This window comes from Nicotiana tabacum, chromosome 9, assembly GCF_000715075.1.
Source record: "Nicotiana tabacum cultivar K326 chromosome 9, ASM71507v2, whole genome shotgun sequence".
Classification (NCBI taxonomy): Eukaryota; Viridiplantae; Streptophyta; class Magnoliopsida; order Solanales; family Solanaceae; genus Nicotiana; species Nicotiana tabacum.
This window is the reverse complement of record NC_134088.1, coordinates 51,239,089-51,258,288: the sequence shown is the minus strand read 5'-3', so window position 1 is coordinate 51,258,288 and position 19,200 is coordinate 51,239,089. Positions and strand designations below refer to the sequence as shown.

At 40.8% G+C, this 19,200-nt stretch overlaps 1 protein-coding gene across 1 annotated transcript in view; it reads left to right on the top strand.

The window, feature by feature from the left end:
* LOC107786396 (protein fluG) overlaps window positions 1-19,200 on the top strand; it is an 84,778-nt gene that overhangs the window by 30,784 nt on the left and 34,794 nt on the right. The window contains exons 8-10 of the mRNA XM_075221677.1: window positions 441-489; window positions 3,674-3,948; window positions 17,418-17,590. Coding sequence (XP_075077778.1) covers window positions 441-489; window positions 3,674-3,948; window positions 17,418-17,590 — 497 coding nt within the window. The remainder of the gene's footprint in view (window positions 1-440; window positions 490-3,673; window positions 3,949-17,417; window positions 17,591-19,200) is intronic.

Below are 19,200 nucleotides of genomic sequence, written 5' to 3'. Positions count from 1 at the left end.
CCCAACACCATCAGCAACACCAATATATAGTTTGATCTGAAAAGAGAAAAATAAAAAGTTCAATTGGTGAATGGAGAATGAAGAAAACGAAGCCAACATGAAGTTTTTTCTTCTTTTACTTCGTTGATGTATCAAGTTTTAATTTGCTCATTGCTACATAACTCAGAATTTGAACCTCATGCATTTGGGATTTTGCAGTATTGGTGAAGGTCACTTAGATAAGTTGTCTAAATAAAATTTTTTAACAATTTAAGTGACTATCTATATATTCGGCAAAAATATCACATGGTCTTGGTCAAATTATCTAAGGATGTCCTTAATAACCCATCCTTTCACTTCAACCTGTGCATTTCCATATTCTTAGATTGACTACTCTTTCATAGCCTTGTTACACCATTTAAATAATGAACATCTCCCGTGTAATGTTTAAATATCAACAGGTAATGATCAGCACTGGTGGCATCGCATTTGCTGAAAGCTTTTATTTAGGTATGGCCTGAAATTGAAACTATTCTTGGTACATATTGCTTTTCCAAAGATAATAACTAAAAATTGCTGCTTCACATAATCTTAAATAGTACCTTTTCATATGGCTAGCTAAGAAATACAAACACTTATCATGTCCTTGTCACACAACATGTTCAACAAAGTCTAGTTGGAGTACTGTATTCGTATCTTTATCTAGTGTTGATTACCCAATATTTCTTTCCTTTGCTTATTCTGTCTACATGTGCTTCTCTATCCTACCCAATTTGATTGTTTTATGCCTTTGAACTCTGAATTTGTATTATTATTTCGGAGAAGGGCTAAATCAGCCTCTGATCTATTGGATTAGACACAAAAAGTCCTACGTTAAACTATTTGACCAAAAATGTACCCACGTTTTCTTTTAGCCCAAAAAATTCCAATAAGACAAAAAACGACCAAAACTGCTTCTAATTTATTGGATTTGGTTTTAAAATGCTTTCCATTAACCCAATATCAAATTAAATGATTCACTCATCTCTAAATATCTAACACACCTATAAAATTCAGCCCGAATTTAATAGCGAAACTTCACTAGTTTCATCTTCTTCTTATATCTTCTTTTTATGAAAATTAGGGTTATAATGTCCAATGAACTTCAAAATCACTGAAATTGACTAAACTGACTCACCCGGGATAATCGAAATAGCTAACAATTTTAATCCAAAATTAGAGAACTCAATTTCAACTGTACTCCAGAAATCAAATCTTGATGCTAAGAACTAAAAATTTACCTAAGTTTAAGGATTAGAATTTTCAAACTGCACCACAAGTGCGTAGATAATCAACGGTAAAAGCTAATATGTACTTTGCATAGAAAAAAACACAACCAAAAAGTACGACACGTTTAACATTTGTTGTATCCAGTTTAAAATCTGTATAAAATACAAAAAAATGGAGTAATTATATAACTACAGGAAACTCACACAATGCACACCCCCACCTATCTACGAAGAATAAAAAAAATACTAAAAATAATAAATAAGTTAAAAAAAAGAAGCAAATGATAAAATTCCACAAGACAAAATATATTTTTTAAGCAAAAAAGATCGATATCTAAAAAAATTCTTTTTGGCAATTCAAGAATTAAAGAAGAAGAATTCCAACCATCAGGTGTCAAATATTAAATGAGAAAGGGCAAAACTTCCCCTGATCTATTAGATTTAGTACAAGCCGTCCATTAACCTATTTGATAAAATCGAAAAGAACCAAAACTACCTCTAATCTATAAGATTTGATTAAAAATTCCCTCTGCTAACTCCATATCAAATTAAATAATCCATCAATTCCAGTGGTGAACACTCCACTTCCAACCAAGAGGTTATGAGTTCGAGTCACCCCAAGAGCAAGGTGAAGAATTTTTGGAGGGAGGGAGCCGAATGTCTATCGGAAACAGCCTCTCTACCCCCAGGGTAGGGGTAAGTTCTGCGTATACACTACCCTCCCCAGACCCCACTAGTAGGATTATACTGAGTTATTGTTGTTACATCAATCTCTAAAGATCCGCACCCCCATAAAATCTAAACTCGAATTTAATAATAAATTTCCGCACCTGATCTCTTTCTTTCTTTTTTTTTTCAATGAGTTTTATATCTTCTTCTTGTATTATGTTTTGTTCAAATTAGGGTTATAATGTGCGATAGATGCTGAAATTTACGACTGACTCACCTGGATTCTAAATCGCAAACTTAACATACAATTTTAATCCAAAACAAAGAGAATTCAAATTCAATTGTGTACCCCAAAAGCCAAATCATAATGTTAAGAATTGAGAAATTCATGAAAGTCTAAGGCTGAAAATTTCCAAACTATACCACAAGTGCATAAATAATCAATGTGAAAGTTAATATGTATTCTGCACGAAAAAAACACAACCAATCAGTACAATATTCCTAGATTGTTTGTATTACCCAGTTAAAATCAGTACATAATATAAAAATAAAGTAATAACAATAACTACAAAAATTCACACAATACACGCCCCAGTCATCTATAGAAAATAAGAGCAACACTACAAATAATATATAATATTTTCTTTTTAAAAAAAGTAAATAAAGAAACCTCACAAGTTATAAATAATACCACTCTTTCTTTTTATAAAGATTGGTATATTGATTCTTTTTCTTTTACAATTAAAGAATGGAAGAAGAGAAATTCTCAACTAACAAGTGTCAAATATTAAAAAACCAAGAAACTAACTTTTTTGAACTTATGATTGTTCAATGTAAAGATAAAATTCATTGGAAAAGAAAAAAGAGATCAGGTGTAACATTTTATTATTAAATTTGTGTTTAGGTCTATGGGTGGGTTGGATCTTTAGAGATAGATAGAGCCATTTTATTTGACATGTGGTTAATGGTAGGCATTTTAAAACCAAATGCGATAGATCAGGGATAATTTTTTGGTCTTTTTCCGTTTTGTTTCAAAAGATCCATTAGTTTTAAGGCATTTTTAGCCCAAAAAATAGTGGGGACAGTTTTGGTCGAATAGGTAACAAAGGGCATTTTGGTACCAAATCCAGTAGACCGACGGCAGTTTTGGCCCTATCCGAATATTAAATAGCCAAAAGAAACATAACTTTTTTGAATTTTTAATTTTCCAAGAAGAAGATAGAACTCATTGGAAAAGAAAAAAGAGATCGGATGTGTGTTTTTGTTATTTAATTCGAATTTGGGTCTTATTGGTGGATTAGATCTTTAGAAATGGGTGAGTCATTTAATTTCATACGAGGTTAATAGAGGAATTTTAAACCAAATCCAATAGATTAGGGAGGGCCCTTTTCCGTTTTGTTTTAAATGGTCCATTTATTTTTAAGGCATTTTTTGGGCAAAGAGGAGAAAACGGCGGGTGCATTTTCGGTGCAGAGCATTTTTGTACGTACCAAATTCAATAAGTCATAGGTCTTTTTGGGCCTTTTCGGTTATTATTTTTTCAGTCAATTTATTGAATAATTAAACAAAATGAGAATCTTGCTTCAAAGGGTGAAAATAGTGGCGATTTTCCCCGATAATCAAGCTAGTGGTTTCACTAGATGAAAAGGAAACTACTGCCAAACAATAAATATCCATCTTGAATGACACGTTAGCTAACTGAGTTATTCCATTTTACCTTCGGAGTATTATCTGGAGTTGATTAATTGTGTGTGTAGGTGCAAAGAAGGCACGTGAAGTGGTATTCGATGTTGTATGGGATGTGTGGGTGGACAGTGATGTTTCAATTGCAGAAGCTGTTGCAGCTGTTAAAGATATTTTTGCAGAAAATGCAAAGCAATTCTACAAGCTTGATGTTTCTAAAAGATATTCTGATGTCAAACCTCAGCCATTATCGCCTTCCTTCCAAAAGGAAGAGTTAAATGGCCCATTGACAGATGTTAGCCTTGTTCGCATTATTTGGCTAGATTTCTCCGCACAACATAGATGTCGTGTAAGCTTTACCTTCTGTTTTTCCGAATTGTTTAATGAATATAGCTTTGCATCTTACAAGGAATCTACAAGTGATTATATTCTGCATCATCTATATATATAGTTCTCAGAATTAAAAAGACAAAAAATAACTCATCTTAATTCTTTGTGTGGAACTATTTTGGTCCTCAAAACATCTATTATTCCTTTCCGTCCACCAAATACATGTTGGTGTTTACCCGAAAAACGGATAGAGTTTGAATTTATTCGTAGTTCTAAGGATATTAGATATAGTTCAATACAAACTATAAGGATAAAAGGAAATATCAAATATGGATCGCAGAGAAGACAAAATAAACACAGTTGTAACGAAAGCGATTTTTTGGGATTAAGCAAGATGAATCAGTTTATGAGGCTTAAAAGAATAACTCTCGAATATAAGAGAATATGGTGCTTCAATTACAATGTGAACTCCAAAAACTCTGCTGCCAGAAATGATAAAAACTCCTCTTTATAGTAGAGGGATCTTACTTTAAATATAATTAAAAAATACTCAGTGGGAGATCCATGATAAACCAACTTTTCCACAATTCCTGCCAAGATTCTCTCATCTTAGTAGGATTGCAACGGCTTTTGTCTGTGAGTCCGATCTGACTCGGGCTCTTGATCTCGGCTTGAGTCCGATTCTAACTCGAGCTCTCGATCTTTGACTTAAGCTCGATTCTGACTCGGACCCTTGAATTGATTCGGGGTCAATGTTGGTTGGTCTCTGGATCATGAGCTTGATAGCTTTACTCTGCGTCATAGTTCGATTTGGATTCGAGCTCGATAACAATATCGAACTCGACATTGATCGACTCCTTGGGTTCGAAGCTTGCTTGTTCCATCTTCGGAATCCATCTCGAAGTCGCACTTCGATCGATTCTCATTCGAACTCGATCGGACGTGCGAAGGCCGAAATCTATTTCGACCGTATACAGATAGTCCCTTCGTTTCTCAGGAAGAATGCGGTGAGAAACGATATGATTTTTCAACGGCTCGATCGGATTATAACCTGACGTTTCCATCGGGCTCGATCATGACGCATGTGATAGCTGTTCCGTCGGTTTAGTCTTTCGAGGCATTTAATACATGTCAAACGGTGGTCGGCCACCGCTGAAACTGAACCGCCATCGCTTAAACCTATAAATAACCCTTCCTTTTATCATTTACCACTTTTACATCTTCAATCTTCCAAATTTCCCAAGTCCCTTTTCGTATTCTCTGACTTATCCGCAAATCTATGATTTCTCTTTGCAGAAGCCCCTCTTCAATTCTACCAAATCTTCGTCACTTTCTTCTATCCCTCACCTTTGAATTTGAAAATGGCAAAAACATCACAAATCATTCCTCAGAAAGAGAAAGCTTCATCTTCACAGTGTGCCGCCGATGAAACACCGGCAAAACCACGGCATGAGGAGTGCGTTCCCGGGGCGTGTGTTCTTACTTCTGGTTTTAAGGTCGATAAAGGTTCATCGGTCCCTGGCCGATGTGAGCCAGTATCGAGGTACATATGTTCGATAACCGAGAAGCACCTCAAACAGCTAAAGAAAGATTGCAATTGGGATAAAAAAGAAATAATAATTCCTACTTCTGACGAAGACATCACTTCTTACATGAAAGGGTTTTTGAATGTGTATACTTACCCTTTCACGTTAGGTCCCCTCGATTCCGTTATTATTGACTTCTGTCATCAATACCAAATAACCCTAGGCCAGGTCCATCCTTCTTTTTGGCGGATCGTTATCCTGATCCGATACTTTGTGAGCAAAATCGAGGGGATGTCGTTCACCCTCGACCATTTTATCTGATTGTACCGTCATCGACTTTTTCGAGGAGGGTTAATTAAACTTCAGCGTCGGGCTACCAGGGCTCTGTTCTCGAGCATTGACGAGGACAGGGATCGGGGCTGGATGGGCAGGTTCGTTCGAGTGAGAACTTCGGACCTGATTCCGACCGAAAAGATGCCCTTTCCCGAGGAGTGGAATATGAAACGTAAGTGCGATCCTGCTGTTACTTCTATTTTGTTCTTTCATTCCCTTTCTCATCGACACTCTTCTTTTTGTGATGTAGCGGTTCCCTGGATGCCCGGAGCAGTTCCCGATCTCAAGAACTGGGTACGAGCTCTTGTTTTGACCTCCACATACACCGAGCGCTCATGGCGCGATTTGTCAAAGGGTCGGTGGGAGGCCAAAAATCATGGTAAGCCCCTTTCTCGTACTCTTTGATAATTCGAACGGGGTGGTTTCCAAATATTTTAATAAAATTTTCCAAATGCAGGTTTGGGCAAAGATACGGTTTTGAGGCCCTTGTCCAACGAGGAAGAAACTTTGGCCTCTGTCCCAAAGCCGATGGAGGGAAATAAAAGGAAAAGAGCCTCTGTTCCCGAAGATCCAAAATCGAAGAAGAGGACGGCTCGTAAGCCGGTCAAAAATGCCATTTCTTTGACCGTGGAATCAGTTCTGCATCTAAGATGAAGAAGATGAAGAATAAGAAGAAAACGATGGGTCCACGCTGGCGGCCCGAACGAAGAGAACCACCGATGCCCCATCGGCAGCTGGATCGATGATGCTTCATGAGGCTCCGCCTCGAACTGAGGATATACCGGAGAAAGATTCGGGTGGAATCCCTAAATTATCGGAGATTGAAGACGCATCTCATCGGAGCCAACGGATAGGGGATATGTCTGAAAGGGCCCTTAAATCCCTTCGAACCGAAGAAAATGCTCCAAGTGATTCATTTGGGGCAGCAGCAATCGAAGATTCGCCCACCTTTCCCGCTTTTTCCGCAGGGGTGATTCGGGAAGCCCAAGCTCTGGGGCCCCTCGATCTAGACAGGCCTCATGATGAAGAGGATCCCTTTCGTGACCTGTTTACCGGTATCGAGGACGTTGCCGGTACTGGTGACGAATCAGATCTTTTTCACGGGGTGTGGCAGGCTTTGAATCAGGTAAGCCTTAAAATTATTTTGTCGGTACTACCTTTATGTTTACCTTTTCGTTAACTTCGTTTCTTGTTTCTTTGTAGGCAGCGACAGTTCATCGAGAAGCATGTTCTCGGTCCCAAAACGAGCTGCGTCGGTACGAGGCCGACCTACAATGGGTTACTGATGAGAATAACTCCCTAACACTTCTCTTAGGGCAGAGAGAAGAGGAAATAAAAGACCTCCGAGCTGAGTTGGCCAAGGCTTATCGAGATCAGACCGATTTGTCTGAGCGGGTAATGATACTTTTACAAGCCTATGGGCTTGATACCGGAACGATGGCTAATTTTTTGGTCTCACAGTTGCAGCAAAAAATTAAGATGATCGGGAAGCTTCGTGAGGAAGTCGACGTGATAAAAGCGGAGTCTTTGCAGTGGAAAGAAGGTATGGACCGCTTTGCTGCAGAGAAAGAAACTGCTCGAGCCCAGTTATTATCGGCCGAAACCCAACTTCAGAGAATGAAGGAAAAAGGCCTGGTTCAAGCAAGAAGAATAGAGGAGCTCGAGGCTCGGTTGGCCTCTGTACTTGCCAAGGCCGAATCCGATGCCGAAAAGGCGAAGGCCGATGCAGATGCACTCTTGGCCGTCTATCAGGTCGATGCTGAAGCCGCCCAGGTCCAAGCAAGAGAGGCAGCCGAGACCGCCGATACTCGAGCACATTGTGTCGCTGAACTTGCTAGGTGCCGATCTCGGAGGGAAACCCTCGAGTAGATCCATGCTCGTGGTTTCGATCTCGCTGAAGAGATAAAAAGGGCCAAAGAACTCGAAGCCGATGCTGAAGCTCTGGTTTTCGATGACGATGATGATGACAATGATGATGATGTTGGGAGTAAGAGCGGATCCGAGAACGGGGGGGAGCCCGATAGAGAAGAGACCACTCCTGAGGATGACCAGGAAGTTTAGCCCTTAATTTTTACGTTGTAATCAATCATGCAGACAATTTTTGTATATAGACAATTTTGCTGACTTGCTTATGTTTTGTGAAGACTTTATTCACGCCTTATGAATGTTTTCACAAGGATTTAAACAACTTAATCAAATTTGGACTTCGTAGCCTCTATAATCGAGCGAGTGCTTATTCAAATTTGAAGTGATGTAGCCCTTAGGCTTATTAGTTGAGTCAATGATTTGAGCTCGAAGAAATATAGCCCGTAGGCGTAATGTTCGAGTGAATGATTCGAACTCGAAGTAATGTAGCCTGTAGGCATAATGGTCTGAGAGAGCGCTTACTCAAACTTGAAGTGATGTAGCCCTTAGGCTTATTAGTTGAGTCAATGATTCGAGCTCCAAGAAATATAGCCCATAGGTGTAATGGTCGAGTGAGTGCTTGCTCGAACTCGAAATAAAAGTAGCCCGTAGGCTTAGTAGTCGAGTGAATGATTCGAACTCGAAGTAATGTAGCCCGTAGGCGTAATGGTCGAGTGAGTGCTTGCTCGAATTCGAAATAAAAGTAGCCCGTAGGCTTAGTAGTCGAGTGAATGATTCGAACTCGAAATAAAAGTAGCCCGTAGGCTTAGTAGTCGAGTGAATGATTCAAACTCGAAATAATGTGGCCCGTAGGCGTAATAGTCAAAGTAGCCTGTAGGTTTAATAGTCGAGTGAGTGGCTTAGTAGTCGAGTGAATGATTTGAACTCGAAGCAATGTAGCTCGTAGGCATAATGGTCGAGTGAGTGCTTGCTCGAACTCGAAATAAAAGTAGCCCGTAGGCTTAGTAGTCGAGTGAATGATTCGAACTCGAGGTAATGTAGCCCGTAGGCGTAATGGTTGAGTGAGCGCTTGCTCGAACTCGAAATAAAAGTAGCCCGTAGGCTTAGTGGTCGAGTTTATCTTAATTCTGTTCGCATAATAAATCTCCAAATAGAGAAATTTTTCTTGGATATAAGATGTTGGCAAAGAGGAGAACTTTCTTTGCAAGTCACTATACATGTGTTTATGTTTCGCGTCTGGGTTCGGGCCAACTACATGAGCATGGTTCGTTTTGACCATTTGGTTCTTACAACTTTTCCTATTGAAAACCCGTTGTTGCGAAATAACTTTCTTGCATCAGAACTTGATATATTTGAGGGCTAATGCCCCCTAGTATTCGAGGTCGATTGTAAAGAGGCCTCAGATACTGTTGTAAGCGCAGCACGATCATTGGTTGCCTCATTAAAAACCTTGTCGAAAAAACCCATTTGGGATAAAACCGGTCTAAGGGAAAAAGAGTGCAACGCGTGCTTTCAGATCTTAAGGCTTCGTATTGAAAGATTCATTTAGCTCCTGATCGGACTTCTGCAGGGGTCAGTTTATAATGCCGAGCTTGTATGATCCCTTTCCGACGTTCTCGAGAACCTGATATGGTCCTTCCCAGTTTGGTCCTAGTTTTCCTTCGTTAGGATTTCGGGTATTGAGGGTGACTTTCCTTAGCATTAAGTCCCCGGGCTTGAAATGGCGGAGCTTGGTTCTTCGATTATAATATCTTTCGATTCGTTGCTTTTGGGCGGCCAATTGGACGAGAGCAGCTTCTCGTTTTTGTCCGATAATTCGAGGCTAGTGTTCATAGCCTCGTTATTTGATTCTTCTGTCGTGTATCGAAATCTGGTACTGGGTTCGCTGACTTCGACTGGTATCAATACTTTGGACCCGTATACTAAGGAGAATGGGGTTGCCCCCGTACTGGATTTTGACGTCGTTCGATATGCCCAAAGGACTTCGGGTAGGATTTCTCTCCACTTTCCTTTAGCGTCGTTCAGCCTCTTCTTTAGGTTTTGAATGATAGTTTTGTTCGTTGATTCGGCCTGTCCGTTCCCACTAGGGTGATACGGTGTTGATAATATCCTTCTTATTTTGTGATCTTCGAAGAATTTCGTCACTTTGCTGCCCACAAATTGTTTCCCATTGTCACATACTATTTCGGCGGGTATCCCGAATCAACATACGATATGATCCCAGATAAAGTCTATAACTTCTCTCTCTCTTACTTTCTCGAACGCCTGTGCTTCAACCCATTTAGAGAAATAGTCAGTCATAAATAAAATGAATTTAGCTTTACCTGGGGTCGATGGCAGAGGCCGACGATATCCATTCCCCATTTCATGAATGGCCATGGGGATAGGACTGAGTGAAGTTGCTCTCCGGGTTGATGGATCATTGGTGCAAACCTTTGACATTTGTCACATTTTCGAACAAATTCCTTCGTATCTTTGCCCATATCGATCCAATAATACCCTGCCCTGATTATTTTTCGGACTAATGGACCGACACCGGAGTGATTCCCACAAGTGCCCTTGTGCACCTCACGTAAGATGTAATCGGTATCTCCCGGACCCAAGCATACTGCCAATGGTCCATCGAATGTCCTTCGGTATAGCGTTCCATCTGAAACCAACGTGAATCGAGCAGCTTTAGTCCGTAGGGCCCTTGAATCTTTAGGGTCCGATGGAAGCTTTCCGTTCTTTAAGTATTCAATATACTTATTTCTCCAATCCAAGGTTAAGCTCGTAGAATTTATCTCGGCGTGACCTTCTTCGATCACGGATCTCGAGAGTTGAACGACAGTCCCCGAGCTCAAGTCACCTTCCTCGACCGATGATCCCAAATTCGCAAGTGCATCAGCCTCACTGTTTTGCTCTCGTGGAACATGCTGTAAAGTCCATTGTTTGAAATGGTGCAAAGTGACATGTAGTTTGTCCAAATACCTTTGCATTCTATCTTCTCGAACTTCGAAAGTTTTGTTTTCTTGACTTACCACCAACAAAGAGTCACATTTGGCTTCTATGACTTCTGCTCCCAAGTTTTTAGCTAGCTCGAGACCTGCAATCATGGCCTCATACTCGGCCTCGTTATTAGTCAACCTGGTAGTTTTAATAGATTGCCTAATAGTGTTACCCGTGGGTGGCTTTAAAACTATGCCTAGCACGGACCCCTTCACGTTCGAAGCCCCGTCCGTAAAAAGGGTCCATACCCTCGATGACGTACCCGATTTCAACATGAGTTCTTTTTCGACTTCGGGTACGAGGGTTGGCGTGAAATCGGCCACGAAGTCTGCTAAAATTTGAGACTTGATGGCTGTGCGGGGTTGATATTCGATATCGTACCCACTGAGTTCGACGATCCATTTGGCCAACCGGCCTGATAGTTCAGGCTTGTGCAAAATATTACGAAGTGGGTAAGTCGTTAATATGCATATGGGGTGACATTGAAAGTACGGTCGTAACTTTCTAGAGGCGCTTATCAGTGCAAGCGCCAATTTTTCTAGGTGCGGATATCTAGTTTCTGCTTCCCCTAAGGTTCGACTTATATAATAAATGAAAAATTGCGTACCTTGCTCTTCCCGAACTAGGACACCGCTTACTGCGATTTCCGATACTGCCAAGTATAAGCAAAGTTTTTCGTCTGTTTTTGGAGTGTGAAGTAGTGGTGGGCTCGACAGATATTGTTTTAGTTCCTCTAATGCCTGTTGGCATTCCGGGGTCCAAGCGAAATCGTTCTTCTTTTTGAATAGGGAGAAAAATTTGTGACTTCGATCTGATGATCTCGAAATGAATCGGCCTAAGGCCGCAATCCGTCCTGTTAACCTTTGTACAGCTTTCACGCTGTCTACGATGGTGATGTCTTCGATGGCCTTGATTTTATCGGGGTTAATCTCGATTCCCCGATTTGACACCATGAAGCCTAGTAACTTGCCCGATCCGACCCCGAAGGCACATTTTTTGGGGTTGAGCTTCATGTTGTATTTCCTCAAAATCTCGAACGTTTCCTGCAAATGGGTCAGATGGTCCTCTGCGCACAGGGACTTAACTAGCATGTCATCAATATAAACTTCCATTGATTTACCTATTTGTTCTTCGAACATTTTATTTACTAAGCGTTGGTAAGTAGCCCCTGCATGTTTTAGCCCGAAGGGCATCACATTATAACAATATGTTCCATATTTGGTGACAAATGAAGTCTTTTCCTGGTCCTCCGGGTTCATCTGGATTTGATTATACCCGGAATAGGCATCGAGAAAAGTAAGGATCTCGTGACCCGGCCGTGGCATCGATCATGCGATCGATGTTGGGCAGCGGAAAAGAATCTTTGGGGCACGCTTTGTTCAAATCCTTATAGTCCACACACATTCTGAGTTTGTTTTCTTTTTTAAGCACTACAACTATATTGGCTAACCATTCGGGATATTTTACCTCCCGAATGGACCCTATCTTGAGAGGTTTGGTTACCTCGTCTTTTATGAATGCATGTTTTACCTCGGACTGGGGTCTTCTCTTTTGCTTCACTGGTCTGAACTTGGGGTCCAAGCTTAGCCGATGCGTCGTTATGTCCGGTGGGATCCCTGTTATATCTAAATGGGACCAGGCAAAGCAATCAATGTTATCGATAAGAAATTGAATAAGTTTCTTCCTGAGTTCGGGGCTCAACCCCGTTCCCAGGTATACCTTTCGTTCGGGCCAGTGCTCGATTAGTGTGACTTGCTCCAGTTCCTCAATTGTTGATTTGGTGGCGTTGGAGTCATCGGGAATCACGAATGATCGAAGGATCCTCTGATCATCATCTTCTTCGATCTTCTGGTTATCTGGTTGGGTCGAAGCCGATATCTGTGATTGCTATTTGGTATCTCGTTTCCCTTCTGAGCCCGATCCCTTTATTGGCGAAGGCGAGGATATTGGTTTCGCTTCCTCGACGGCGAACATTTCTTTTACGGCTGGTTGTTCTCCGTACACTGTTTTGACTCCTCTCGATGTTGGGAATTTGAGGACCTGGTGTAGGGTCGAAGGTACAACTCTCATGTTGTGGATCCATGGCCTTCCGAAAAAGGCGTTGTATCTCATGTCGCCTTCGATCACGTGAAACTTCGTTTCCTGGATGGTTCCGGCCACGTTTATTGGTAGAATTATCTCGTCCTTGGTGGTTTCACATGCCATATTGAATCCGTTTAGAACCAGGGTTGCAGGTACGATCTGGTCCTGCAGGCCGAGCTGTTCTACGACCTTCGATCTGATGATGTTGGCCGAGCTACCTGGATCAATCATCACACGCTTAACTTTAGTTTTATTCATGAGTACGGATATTACCAGTGCATCGTTATAAGGTTGTATGACTCCTTCTGCATCTTCATCATTGAAGGACAAAGTTCCTATGGGTGTGTAATCTTGAGTTCGAGATCGCTTTTCTCTCACAATCGATGTTTTAGTACGTTTAAGCACTGGTCCCTGAGGGGTATCGGCGCCACCGATGATCTTGTGAATGACGTGCTGTGGTTCTTCTTGTTCGTTTTGCTTGCCGAAATCCCTGTTTTTAAAATGGTTCTTCGCCCTGTCGCTCAAAAATTCCCGAAGGTGCCCTTTGTTAAATAACCGGGCTACTTCCTCTCTTAGTTGCCTGCAATCTTCCGTTCTGTGGCCATGGGTGCCATGATATTCGCACATTTGATTGGGATTCCTCTGGGCAGGATCGGTCTGCATGGGTCGAGGCCATTTAGTGTCTTTGATGCGTCCGATAGCCGATACGATGGTGGATGCATCAACGCTGGAGTTATATTCCGATAACCGAGGTGCTTCCTTAGATCCGGCAGGCCTATCGAAACTACTTCTGTTTATCAGCCCCCGGGACCCTTGACCTCGATCACTTCTTTTGTTATTTTGCCTGAGGTTATGTCTCGATTCACTGACTCTGTGGCTTCCGTTGTACGGTTGGTATCGATCCCCAATCCGAATAGCGGGTTCAGACCCCAATTGATCATCTTCAACCCTAATTTTCGATTGGTACCGATTGTGCACATCGGCCCATGTGATGGCTGGGTATTCGATCAGGTTATGCTTTAATCGCCGTGAAGCCGTCGAACTTCGCTCGTTCAAACCTTGAGTGAAAGCCTGAACAACCCAATCGCCTGTGACTGATGGCAAGTCCATTCGTTCCATTTGAAAACGAGATACGAACTCCCTCAGCATCTCGTTATCCTTTTGTCTTACCTTTAAGAGGTCCGATTTCCTTGTTGCAACTTTAATGGCGCCGACATGTGCTTGTACAAAAGAATCTGCTAACATGGCGAACGAGTCGATGGAATTTGGCGGTAGGTTATGATACCAAATCATTGCCCCCTTCGAGAGGGTCTCTCTTTATTTTTTTAGCAACACAGATTCGATTTCATCGTCTTCTAGATTATTGCCCTTGATGGCACATGTGTAAGAAGTGACGTGCTCGTTGGGATCGGTCGTTCCGTTATATTTGGGAATTTCGGGCATACAGAATATTTTGGGGATTGGTTTCGGGGCTGCGCTCGAGGGAAAAGGTTTTTGCACGAATTTTTTCGAATCCAACCCTTTTATCATTGGTGGAGCTCCCGGGATCTGATCGATCCTAGAGTTATAAGTTTCTACTTTTTATCGTTGGCTTCGACTCGCTTTGTGAGTTCCTCGAGCAATTTAGCAATTTCGGGAGTAGTCCCCGATTCTTACTCATTTGACTTTACTATGGCTGGTTCCGTTCTGTGGGTGATTTCTCGGGGTGGATTGGGCTCCGGCCTGCTTTGTAGCTGGGTTTGGCTCTGCAACTGAGCTATTGCTGCCTGTTGGGCTTGCAACATTTCGAAAATCAAACGCAAGCTAACGCCGTTTTCCTCGACGTTATGAGTATCTCGAGCTGCAGACCGAGTGCCACCATGGATGCTATTCTCGGGTTCAGCATGTAGGTTCGCCTCGATGGCTACATGCGAATTGATATCAATTGGCGCTCCGATTCGAGCTCCAACGGTGTTCACAAGTGGTCTTTCAGTACTGGGTGTCAGGTTGTTGTTTTCGTCTTGAAGACCGGCCCCGCTATCGATTGGTGAAGCTATTTGATTGATGGTTAGTCGTAGCTAATCCGAAATTCAAGATATTTTCGGAAACAAGCGCAAAGCACAATGGCGTGTTTTTTCAGATTCGCATCAAATAACCACTGTTATCCTTAGCCCCACGGTGGGCGCCAAATTATTTACCCGAAAAACGGATATCGTTGAATTTATTCGTAGTTCTAAGGATATGTGATATAGTTCAATACAAACTGTAAGGATAAAAGGAAAAGACAAAATAAACACAGTTGTAACGAAAGCGATTTTTTGGGATTAAGCAAGATGGATCAGTTTATGAGGCTTAAAAGAATAACTCTCGAATATAAGAGAATATGGTGCTTCAATTACAATGTGAGCTCCAAAAACTCTGCTGCCAGAAATGATAAAAACTCCTCTTTATAGTAGAGGGATCTTACTTTAAATATAATTAAAAAATACTCAATGGGAGATCCATGATAACCCAACATTTCCACAATTCCTGCCAAGATTCTGTCATCTTAGTGGGATTGCAACGGCTTTTGTCTGTAAGTCCGATCTGACTCGGGCTCTTGATCTCGGCTTGAGTCCGATTCTAACTCGAGCTCTCGATCTTTGGCTTAAGCTCGATTCTGACTCGGACCCTTGAATTGATTCGGGGTCAATGTTGGTTGGTCTCTGGATCATGAGCTTGATAGCTTTACTCTGCGTCATAGTTCGATTTGGATTCGAGCTCGATAACAATATCGAACTCGACATTGATCGACCCCTTGGGTTCGAAGCTTGCTTGTTCCATCTTCGGAACCCATCTCGAAGTCGCACTTCGATCGATTATCATTCGAACTCGATCGGACATGCGAAGGCCGAAATCTATTTCGACCGTATACAGTTGGGACCATTCTCCACTGTAGCTTCTGTCTATTCCTTATTTTATTAATGTCAACCACAAAAGGTCCTTGGTATTCTTTGCCATTACCCATTGTACTCCTGCTAGGGAACAGAATAACTGCCACAATATATCAGTTACCTTGCAATGCAAGAAGAGATGGCTATTACTTTCTGATACAAAAAACATCTGGAGCTCAGAGGAATCCCCCTCTTCTCCGCAAAACTTCATGAGTCAGACAAGCTTTCCTGCCAACTAACCAAGAGAAGCATGTGACCTTAAATGGGGCTTTTATCTTCCATATATATTTTCATGGCCAAACTGATACTGAAAGCAAAAAGTATGCAGAGCTGACTGAAAACATTTTGGTGTTTCCTCCATTCCAAATAACTGCATCCTCAGCATTTCTGGTACCATGAAAAATCTCTAAAACCTTCAGCATTTCCTATGAACATTAATTATTTCTCTAGCTCTTGGGTGTTAGTTTTAGCATCCTGTTATGGTTGATTGAACTTACAAGCTGGATCATGGGATGGCTTATCAGGTTTAAGAAAAACAACAGGAGTAAGTATGTGCCAGCCTCATGACCTGTGTTCCACCTGTTCAATTCAGAGCGCATGTGGAGGGTAGGGATTTAACACCAGGTTACTATTGCCTAATCACAAGTGACGGGTAATAGACTGCAATTTCATCCCACCAGCCTAGTTAGCCTCTGATTGATGTATACATCGTCAATCGTTGCTTCATTCTTTTGTAGGTTTGCATTAATTTACAACAAAAATGATGTTAATTAGGAGTTATTAAGGGAGTTATTCCCATTAGTTTACAGTTTATGTTCTCTAATGATTGTGTATAAACGGCGTTCTCTAGTTTTTCCTTCTTTTCCTCTCAAAAGCTTATTGATTGGCATAGATCCATATGCTAGCCCAGGCCAGGAAGAAATATGAGGTTCAAAGATTTGTATGGCTGGGTTTTAATTACTAGGTTCATATGTTGGATGGTTAAACAAATAACAACCAGAATGGAGATTAATCTACTAGAGCTCCATATTCTTTTGTCTGATTAAAGCTCTCACACTAATTAGAGAATTTCGATTGGAGTATCAAGAAACTAGTGAAAGATTGCTTTACTATAACAATATGAAAGCAAATGACTACACAAAGTTGCTATTTCATGTTACCTCAAGTAGGAAGTTGTCTCAGAAAATAAAGACGATATATCTTGTGGTGACATGTGAGAAATTGATTTCATGAAGGATTAATGGTCATATATCATATATTGCGATTGAACAAGCTTTACTATATTCCCTGTTCTTAAAAAAAGATGGCGTAGTCCTGCAATTACACAAATCCAGCCATGCTGGTGTTACTATTTTTTTGAAATAAAAATGCTCTGGTGTTTACTTATCATTATCAATTGATTTAGTGAGTTATTTTCAATAACAGTTGATATATTCTGTTTCCTAGCTATGTCACTTTGTAGTGTTATTATTAATTACATTATTTGAATTTTCCTCCTCGGCTAAGATTGGCCAAACTGATTATTTGAACATTTTGTTATTGGAATTTGAAAGTTGACACACCAATTAATCCTTTTGCAAATTATTTTCCACTAGCATAGATCTGCTATTATATAATATGATGTTTAATCAAGGTCTAGTACAACAAGTTCATTCGTTGGTTAAGTTTTCAGGACTTTGTGATTACCGCTACAACATGATTCGTGTTGAATGTTAATCGGTATTTCCCTGCTTTAGTCAAAAGTTGATAAAATTTATTAATTTCTTGTGCATCACTTACAGGCTGTTCCACAACAACGCTTCTATAGTTCTGTGAAAATGCATGGTCTTGGCTTAACTGTTGAATGTATGCGACTCAGTTCAATAACAGATAATCTCTGCGAGGAAAATTCACTCTCCCCCTCGGGTGAGGTCAGAATTGTTCCTGATGTATCAACCAAATGCAGACTCCCCTGGTACTACTTGCAAATCTATGTATTATTGCTTGATATATATATTCAACTTTTTCATTTATCTTCTTGGTTTTAAGCTAAAATATGCATGTTGTCCTTATATTTCCTTCGACAAGTCATAATGATAAGATTAGGGAAGACACCCGTTCATGCTTTCCGTGGTTAGCGCTGGGATAGTGTCAACTCTATCCTTATTGCCTCTCTAGAATCAGCATAGAACATTTTCAGTTTTGTGAAATGTCCCGCTAACCCATATCTAGGGTGGGCAGAACTCCATGTGTCAATCGGTGTTGAAGAGAATTCAATGCTTGCAGTTTCAATTATGCTATTGCTAGTTAAAGATCAGCTTCTGCCTTACAAGCTTTGCATCTCAGTTTCTATTTACTAAGTCATTATAGCCCTTATCAACTTTCTATTTCTCTCATTGTGCACTTATCTCTATCAACTCTCATTATTACTCTTTCATTCCCAACCGAAATGGTCATCCTTACATATAAGATGCAATGGTAGCATATGGTGAGATGGTCATCCCTATCAAGAAGATGCAATGGTAGCATATGCACCCAAGGGTGTGGCCTAGTGGTTACTAAAGTGGGTTGAGAACCAGAGTTCTCAGGTTCAAATTTCAGTGGAGACAAAAAACACTAGGTGATTTCTTCTTATTTGTCCAAGCCGTGGTGGATAGAGTTACCTAGTACCTGTTGCTGGTGGGAGGTAATAGGTATCCCGTAAAATTAGTCGAGGTGCGTGCAAGCTGGCCCTGACACCACGGTTATTCAAAAAAAAAAAAAAGATGCAATGGTAGCATATATGGTGAGGGATAATTGCATGAAATCTTGTTACATTCATTTGCTTTTCAAGTACTCACTTTTAGAGTCCGTTTACTGTTCTTACCACACTGTTCTCCTTTTTGTACCAGGGGTTCTCACTGTAAATCTTGGACATTAAGTTGTTGCTAATTTTAATACTTCCCATTAGGATCTACTTCAGTTGTCCTTCAGATCATTCCAAGCAATTCCTGAAATTGTGCAAACATCATGATGTCTAAACTCTTTTCTTAATATGTTTGCTACTTGCTCTTCTATCTTAATTGGTTCATTTCAATTTTACTCCAAACAGCTTTATCTCGAAAAAAGTGAAATTGTACATTCTAGTGCCACTAGGTCTCTCATTAGTTTATCTAAATAGCTCATGAGCAGCACTAACCATGTAATTTTTGTATTGCCTTTTCTCTACTTGGTTTCCTACTTGGTTATCGAAAGTGAGAATGTTATCTGTCTTTTACTACACCACGAGTTGTGGTTGACCCGACAGTGAACCCAGTTCTGCAAGTGATCCTTGAGTGTAAGGGTCACCAACAAATTCATGTCAAAATATCCCATAACTTTGCAAGAGACTTCTTATGAAGAAGCTTGTAGGCAGTTGTTCCTTTCATCTACCTAAATATTCTGTAGTTAAATACTCTGATTACAAAGTTGATACCTGTCCCAATCAATGACCCAACTCCAGGCCATGACCGACGCCTAGGTATTGGCTCCCAAGCTAGTCTATGCCCAAGTATTTCCCTTGAATAAGAGAATCTCCCCTATTTGTGGGGCTGCCCATAGATCCTG